This window comes from Bidens hawaiensis, unplaced genomic scaffold, assembly GCF_021521415.1.
Source record: "Bidens hawaiensis isolate Kalapana, Puna unplaced genomic scaffold, B.hawaiensis_p1.1 tig00054628_1, whole genome shotgun sequence".
NCBI classification, from domain to species: domain Eukaryota; kingdom Viridiplantae; phylum Streptophyta; class Magnoliopsida; order Asterales; family Asteraceae; genus Bidens; species Bidens hawaiensis.
The window spans coordinates 3,947-12,127 of NW_027499836.1; the positions used below are offsets into that span (position 1 = coordinate 3,947).

The 8,181-nt window shown below is 32.9% G+C and overlaps 1 protein-coding gene across 1 annotated transcript; it reads left to right on the forward strand.

The window, feature by feature from the left end:
- Positions 1-4,138: 4,138 nt before the first annotated feature.
- LOC143600643 (early nodulin-like protein 17) lies at positions 4,139-7,576 on the forward strand. The gene is made up of 2 exons (XM_077078269.1): positions 4,139-4,360; positions 7,024-7,576. The coding sequence occupies exons 1-2, from the start codon at positions 4,186-4,188 to the stop codon at positions 7,347-7,349; spliced, it is 501 nt and encodes a 166-aa protein (XP_076934384.1). The 5' UTR covers positions 4,139-4,185; the 3' UTR covers positions 7,350-7,576.
- Positions 7,577-8,181: the final 605 nt, after the last annotated feature.

Consider the following 8,181-nt stretch of genomic DNA (forward strand, 5'->3'; position numbering starts at 1 on the left):
GACCACACACATTTATATGCGCACATCGCAAATAAGTCAATATTATATGCTAAGTTAGTATATATATGGTTACTTAAAAAAATATGTGCATGGTTTACTCACAACCTTCTCTCTACCGTTCAAAGTACGTGCATGGTTACTCAATAAAATATCAATGTTTGAAAATGACATTACATCAAACGACAAATTGCCTTGTTAGTAATAATTTAGCAACAACGTTGTTTGGTTTAGAACTGAACTACAATTACATGTAATAATTAAGAAGAGTATTTTACTCAAAAGAAATGAGGCAAAAAGAAGTTAAGCTGTGTGAAATATGAAAAAAAATAACTAATTAAATTATGTGTCTTCACTCTACTCTTCAACATTATCTTTGTAGCATAATACAATACATGTGTAAAAAAGCTGGTGCAAAATGTGTAAAAAAGCTGGTGCAAAATGTGTAAGCAGATCAAAGAATTAATAGACTGAAAAATTATATCACTGTTAATAGACTGTTGGGCCATCAAGAAGACACAGACGCGTAAGATGGAGGTAGCAGAGATGAGGATGCTGAGGTGGATGTGCAGACACACTAGATTAGATAGGATTAGAAATGAGGTCTTTAGGGAAAGGTTATGAGAAGTTAGCATATCAGAGAAAATAAAGAAAGGAGATTGAGATGGTTTGGGCATGTGAAAAGGAAACCAACAACAGCGTCAGTTAGAGTAGTGGAAACCTTCATTGTGGAAGGAAAGAGGAGTAGAGACAGACCTAAATTGACTAGGGATGAGCAGGGCCGTCTCAACGTCTTTGAAGGCCTAAAACGAAATAAAATTTTGAGGCATTTTTTAAAAACAATTTGATATAAACCTCCTCATTTACTCGGGTTTGGACCGGCGATAATAAATATTAAGTTTATAGTTTGCGGAGTTAAAAAAAATTTAAAATAAAAATTTTGTATGTAAATATATTTATATGAAATTTACCTTTCTTGCTTTATTTGATGCAAACTGTTTAATTAAATATTCATAATCAAGTTCTTTGAAAAAATCTTGATTTTTGTTTTTTGCTTTTTACCCTATCAAGCATTTAATGTGCAGCCATACATAATTGAAAGGGATTGGGCCTTCATTTTGGTCTCTGGCCCATTTTTAACACATATAATACATGCTATAATATTTGGAGACCTAATAAAATTGGAGGCCCAAGGCAATGGCCTGACTTGGCTGGCCCATGGGCCAGCCCTGGGGATGAGAGAATTAAACATGACTTGACAGAGTTGCACCTCTCTGAGGACATGGTCCAGGATAGAGATTCGTGGAGACGTAGGATTAAGGTTAGCGACTTTCTAGGGGAATATACCTAGTTAGCTTAGCTTTGTATTTAGGGTCTAGTTTGGCTAGCTTGACTCCATGTTGTTTATGTATATTTTTTGTTTGATGTTGTCTTGTGATTCTTATGCCCAAATCTTATTGGTTACAGATTCCTTACTGTTTTGGTAGTTTGCTATTCTATGTATTGCTAAGTGTCTTTGCTTGTAGGATGTATATTTACTCTGTTTACTTGTGTGTAGCTTTATGAGCCGGGGGGGTCTCTCTGGAAGCAGCCTCTCTATTCTCACGGATAGAGGAAAGACTTGCCTACATCCCACCCTCCCCTGACCCTACTGATAGCGTGCTATGCGATGGGATATACAGGGCTTGATTGATTGATTGATTAATAAGATATGCTTCACGATTGAACTTAAAGGCACAAATTAAACATCCAGAATGATAAGTTTAGTTATGCATAGGTTCACCATTTGTGAACATCATGTTGGCGATTTTGGAAACTTCAACTTGGATTATTCAGCGAGTCGTATTAGATTAAAAGTTATTTGGTAGTTTACCAAACACTTTAATTGGATAGAACTCCGAATGTGATCAAGAACTTAGTATGGATTTCATGAAAATTGTGAACCGCATAGACGACCAATTGATACGAACTCAATGTTTATCTCCAGATCAGTTAGGGTTATCACAACTGTCTTATGCAGATATATTTCAAAATTTTAAATTTCATTAATATTACCTCTAAAATAATACTTAAGATTATGTGTGGCATAATCACAAAATTCATTTTCTAATGAGTTTTTATGAAGCACTTATTTAAGAAATACAAAGGGTTGCCGCCCCTAGGACCATGCTAATCGGGGATGCTGCCCTTGGACCTCTCCTCGTTAGGGGCCGACTTCGTCATAACGTCATAACAAACTATAGGCAAACATGCACTTCGTACATACCTAACTTGCATAATGTTTATTATTACATTTGTCGAACAGTTAATCTAATTACACTAAAATATATAATAACTTAGCATATTCTAAAAATAGTAAACTAATGTGTTGAATGAGATTATATTAAAAAGGGTCAAATTGTCACTTGTATTCATTGGTATGAGTTACTCCATCCGTCCCATTATAAGTGTCCTATTTTGACTTTTCAAGTCTTTCTTTTGCAATCTTGACCATAAATATTTTTGTTCGTGCCATATAATACTTGATGAAAATTATATCAATGTAAAATACATTTAAAACCCAATCCATTCATATAAGTATTATATAACACAAACAAAAATATTGTCGGTCAAAGTTAAAAAAGAAAGACTTGAAAAATCAAATTAGGACACTTATAATGGGACGGAGGGAGTATTTTACAAAAGACAACAAAAATGAAAAGTGTGAAAGCCATAAGAATTTGACATGTGTCAAGTAGAGACAAAAAAAAGGGTATAAAAGTAATAGTACACATTTTCTCTCTTCACATGCAAGTTATATGTTAGTTTTCCCATCATGTTTAAACGTTTATAATTTTTTCATATGATATTTTTTTTAAATAGTTCACCATAATAACAAGCGTTTTTTTGTCTTTAATATGAGTATGATTTTATTTATATAAAAATAAAAAAAAACGCCATTGTGTCCTTTTGTTCACCTTTGTGTCTTTTTGCGTTATTGTGTTTTTTCGTTATTGTGTCTTTCAACTCATCATTGTGTTTTTTTTTAAATATTAATAACACCATTCTATAATAATAATATGTAAATGTAATGAAAAATACCAACAAATTATCTAATACTAAACACAATGAGGAAAACATATTACACGTTAATCTGAAACGTAAAACACAATAATGTATACATATAACAAAATGACCTGAAACGTAAGACACAATGGTAAAATACATATAACACAATGACCTTAAACGTAAAACACAATTGAAACTACATATTACACAATGACTTGAACTACACATTGAACATAACATCATTTTTTTCTCAAATTAAGTGAATGTTGAATACAATGATTAAAACACAATGATAAGTAGAAAGACAAATGTTGAGCACAAAGACACAATGACGTAATCGTTGTTTAAATTTTTATCTTTAATATGAGTAACAATAGAAAAACACAATGACCAAATTCTATAACAAAATGCATATAAACTCAATTAAAAAACACAATGGACAACCAAATAATACAATATAAAGAAAACCCACCAATTTTATTTTTATTTTTATATAACAATATGATATTTATATTAAAGATAAAAAACGCTTGTTATTACAGTAAAAAAATTTCTAAAAAAAATGATGTATGAAAAAGTTATAGTCGTTTTAAAATTATAGAGAAATTGACATGTGTTATGCATCTGAAGAGAGAAAGTTATCATAAGTAAGTTATTACATTCATGTCATTTTCATCAATTTTTATTTTTACATTAATCTCCACAATTTAAATTTAAGATTAATAGATTAGAATCCTTCTCACATATTTTATTTTTGTTGTATTTTGTATTTTAATTTTACCCTTAGTTTGGAATGTTTTAAAAGTGTTTTAGATTAAGATTTCCATTCTCAAGTCAAGTATACATTTTATTCCAAAATAGCTTTATAGTATATAAAGTTATAATACCAAATCACACATCACCTTCGGTATGTGGTTCCTATTATTTATTCCAGTGTATCCTTTCCCCCCAAAAAATATACAAATATAAAAGCCATACACACACCCAATATAAAATAATATTATTAAATTGGGTGAACTCCGTTACATGTTAAAAAATGAAAGCAGATAATATTACTAACAGCATTACTGATATTATTATTAGTATTTTATTTTGTCTAGAAAACCCACCCTTGAGATACTCACACTCACTTACACTCCAATGGGTCGCACATCAGTGGCTTTGGCATTCTGCGCCACCACTTTAATCCTCGTAATGTTGCCGGGACATGCCTCAGCCAAACGCTTCATTGTCGGAGGAAACATGGGCTGGACTACCAACGTTAACTACACTCTTTGGGCCGCCAATCAAACGTTCTACTTGGGCGACTGGCTCTGTAAGTATTCTATTGTATTGTATTTCTCTCAGATCTACTGTTTGAATATGTAATTGCTGTTACATATTGGGTTTTATTATTAATTGTGGAAGTGAAGTTATTATTAGTGGTAGGACATTTGAGATCTGGATTTGGAAATAGATCCGTTGTGCCAAACATTTATGATTTTTTGATTGTGTATCTACATTTATTATTGAATCCTGGATTGTTGTAGATCTCAGTTGCTTCCTATGAAAAAATTATTTCAAAATTAGGATAATAATGTATATATATATAAGGTCTTTTTGTTTAGGTCTTGAGGATGTTACCATTCAGAAATTAAGTACCTCCTGCCAATTGGTGTCTTTATAAATGGACTGAAATCTCCAAATCCAAGAAAAGTAGCTCCTTTAAGTTTAACCAGTTTGGCGGTTTAATGGCTCGGCAGGGCCGTATTTGAGGCATGGCAGGGTAGTTGACAGCCACAGGCCCGACACCCCGCTAGGTCCGAAATTTTTTTTTAAAAAAAATTATATGTTTTTTTTCAATGTTGTAAAAGTAGGTCTACGAGGCCGAGTACTCTCCGAGTACTCGCTACAAGTTATGGTGTCAAGGGAAGTTTCTTTAACTCCACATAGTTACTAAAAATTGTTCAAAGGTGGTCAATATCAGCTAGAAATACATCTAGTCGGTTAACTCGGGCTTATTTTAACTTAAAAATACAACATAATTCGTATTTATATAGTATTAAAGAACGAATATCATTTTTTTTGATTAATGATTAACAATTTTTAGAATAATTTAGTATTTAGAAATGTATTTCTCTTATCTATATAGATATTCACTTATTTTGTTATAAAGATTAGTGAACTTATCGTATTTGAAATATATATACTACCCAAAAATTAATTTTCTTTATATTTATCATGTCCGAATACTCTCCGAGTACTCCCTCAAAGGGGGTCGACCGCCTAGCGACTTTTGCAACATTATTTTTTTTTATCAAAAACATGTGTATAATCAATGTTTCAACCAAGGGCGAAGCTATGTGGGGACCGGGGGTGGCCCCGGCCACTGTCGTTTTCTCCGTTAGTATGGTAAATTTCGCGGTTTTTCTTGAAAATTTTTATAGGTATTAAGCGCGGTCACCCCCAATGTATTTTTCCAAAATGATACCGGTCACTACTGATTTTTTTTATAAATATAATACCCCATCATTTGTTTTTTTTTAAAACCTCGCAATATTTATATACAAAAGTTACAAAATAGTAGTCGAATAGTAAAAGATTTGTTTTTATGAATATTTTAGGTCTTTGCAATTCTTCTTCTAGGTATTCACCCTTAGGGATGAGATCGGTACCATACCGGTACAAATACCAAAATATTCAGTTCGATACAGGTATTGAAGGTAAAATTTGAGATATACCGGTACAAAACTCCAAACTTTGGTATCTATTTGGTACCGACGGTACCAAATCTGTACCGATTTCGGTACCGGTATTAATACCGAATTTATTTCTCCCAACTCACCCTTTCTCTCGCATCATCATGAATATTTTAGGTTTTGGTTGGTTAAAAAATTATTTTGTTTTTTTATTGTAAAAACAATTGTTTGAATAATGAGGAAAAATTAGATATATAGATGTCATATTGTTTGATCCGACCCGAATCGAATAATCGATCCGACCCGAATAGACACTAACTGAATCACCGACCCGGAAATTTTTTAGTCCGTGACTTCAGTCACCCCCGTGACTAATCCCAAGCTTCGCCATTGGTTTCAACACAATTACATAACCACTAGCTTGGTCTAATGGTAAATGGGTATGACATCAAACCAAAAGGTTGTGTGGGTTCTAGTATTATATGAATTTTAAGCTTATTTTTATACAAAAGTTTTTTACACAACTTAAATCATAATCAAATAAGCCATTTATAATTAAATTGTTAAACCCAACAAAATGTTTCTTTTACTTAAGGCCCAAAAAAAAGTTCGCATTTGGCCCAAAATTTTTTTCATCTTTTTGGAGCCGGCCCTGTGGCTTGGCTTTTGTGGTTTGGATGCTTAAAGGAAAAAAGAAAATGGTTCCAACCGATATCCAAAACTAAATTGTCACTAGAACTCGCTCAATGCTGTTTGTTTCTTTAAAGTCACTCAACTTTCTTTAGACTTTTCAATCTTGTGAATTTTTTATTAAATGTTCAAAAAATTTTAATATTTAAATGACCTAAATGAAACATGTATGTATCATAGTTTTTATTTAATATATTTATACTTATCAAATTAGCGTGCAATAAGGCACAATGGCGAAGAAAGAATTTCAGCCGACAATATTACCAGGTTTCATAGTTGTTTAATACTTTAATTTAACTAAAATTGAAAAAATAATCACTAAATAGGAATCAAGATTCATATATGATTTATTTGACCCACTTAATTTTTTTAAAAAAAAGAGAAGTTATAAAATTGTTGGTAGAAGAAAAAAGGAGTGAGTGACTTATCCGAAACAAATTGAAAATTTTGTTACCGTTTTGCAAAGTTACCATAAACACTCTACATGTTAAATGTGAACAAATATAGATATCATCACCTGCATTAGTCAATGTTAATTGTTATATTACATCTTAAACATTAAACATTTTTTGGGCCACAAGTTCATAACCATAGTATTCCCCTCTTGCAGATTTCGTGTATGACCGAAACCAAAATGACATACTGGAAGTAAACAAAACCAACTTTGAAACCTGCAACGCCGAGCACCCTGTTCACAATTACACAACTGGAGCCGGAAGAGACGTGGTGGAACTCAACGTCACCCATGACCGCTACTTCATTAGCAGCAAAGGGTCGTGCTATGGTGGCATGAAAATGCAAGTGCACCTCTCCAAGATACCACCGCCACCACGTGCTGCCCCTTCTAAGAGTGGCTCATCAGCATTAAGTCCGCTCATGATCCCTGTTGCTGTCACCGTTGCTGCAGCGTGGGACTTGCTACTATTCCATGTTTGATGCAGATTTGAATTTGATTACAGATGGTAAATGAAACTGTTGTCTGGAATTGATAGGTAGGTTTTATTGCCCAAACTGGTACTTGTTTTGTTTTAATATTATTATTCACGGTGTTGAATTTGTTTTAGTTTGAACAAAAAGTTCAAAATTAATCTGTGGGTTTGATTGTGTTGGATAGATGAATCATGTTTACAATGCAATTATAAACATCGGACCGAAACGTATGAATCCCAAGCTGGTTGAACTGGGTGTTAGCTCTGGTTTAGATAGCTTGCTTATAAACACCAATGCTCTTAGTTGTCACACCTTATGTATTGTAGAATAGGATGGTGTAGTATAGCATGCATATTATATTGCATGAGACAGTTTTATGAAATAGTTAAGATAAAAATAGACAGGAAAATGATACATCTATAGGATGTGAGCTAAAAACAAAATCAGGATCATACAACTATCATATATTTTCTTCGTATCTTCTTATATCTCCCAGATAACAATTATATCTAACTAATCTTCTGTTTACAAAAAAATTAAGAAAATAGTTGCAAAATACTAAGTTAGAATAACTTATATCTAACCTTCAATTTACAATTCATCATCGTAATCGTATTTAGTATATCCCACTAATAGCAAAGTTATGGTAGGGTCTGAGGAGGGTAAGATGTAGACAACCTTACCTCTACCCCATAGGGATAGAGAGGCTGCTTCCGGTGAGTCTCCCGGCTCGATAGTAGTTTTGCATCAAGCCTTGGACATAAGGCACATAACACTCAATCATCGGGACACCGGCTAATTGGTGCAACGCCACCCCATGATGTCTGATTAACCTTCC

Excerpts from the sequence above, each read along its gene's own strand:
- LOC143600643 (XM_077078269.1), top strand. The coding sequence starts at position 4,186 with ATGGGTCGCACATCAGTGGCTTTGGCATTCTGCGCCACCACTTTAATC. Across the intron at positions 4,361-7,023 it reads CTACTTGGGCGACTGGCTCT|ATTTCGTGTATGACCGAAAC; the intron begins GTAAGTATTCTA and ends CCCCTCTTGCAG.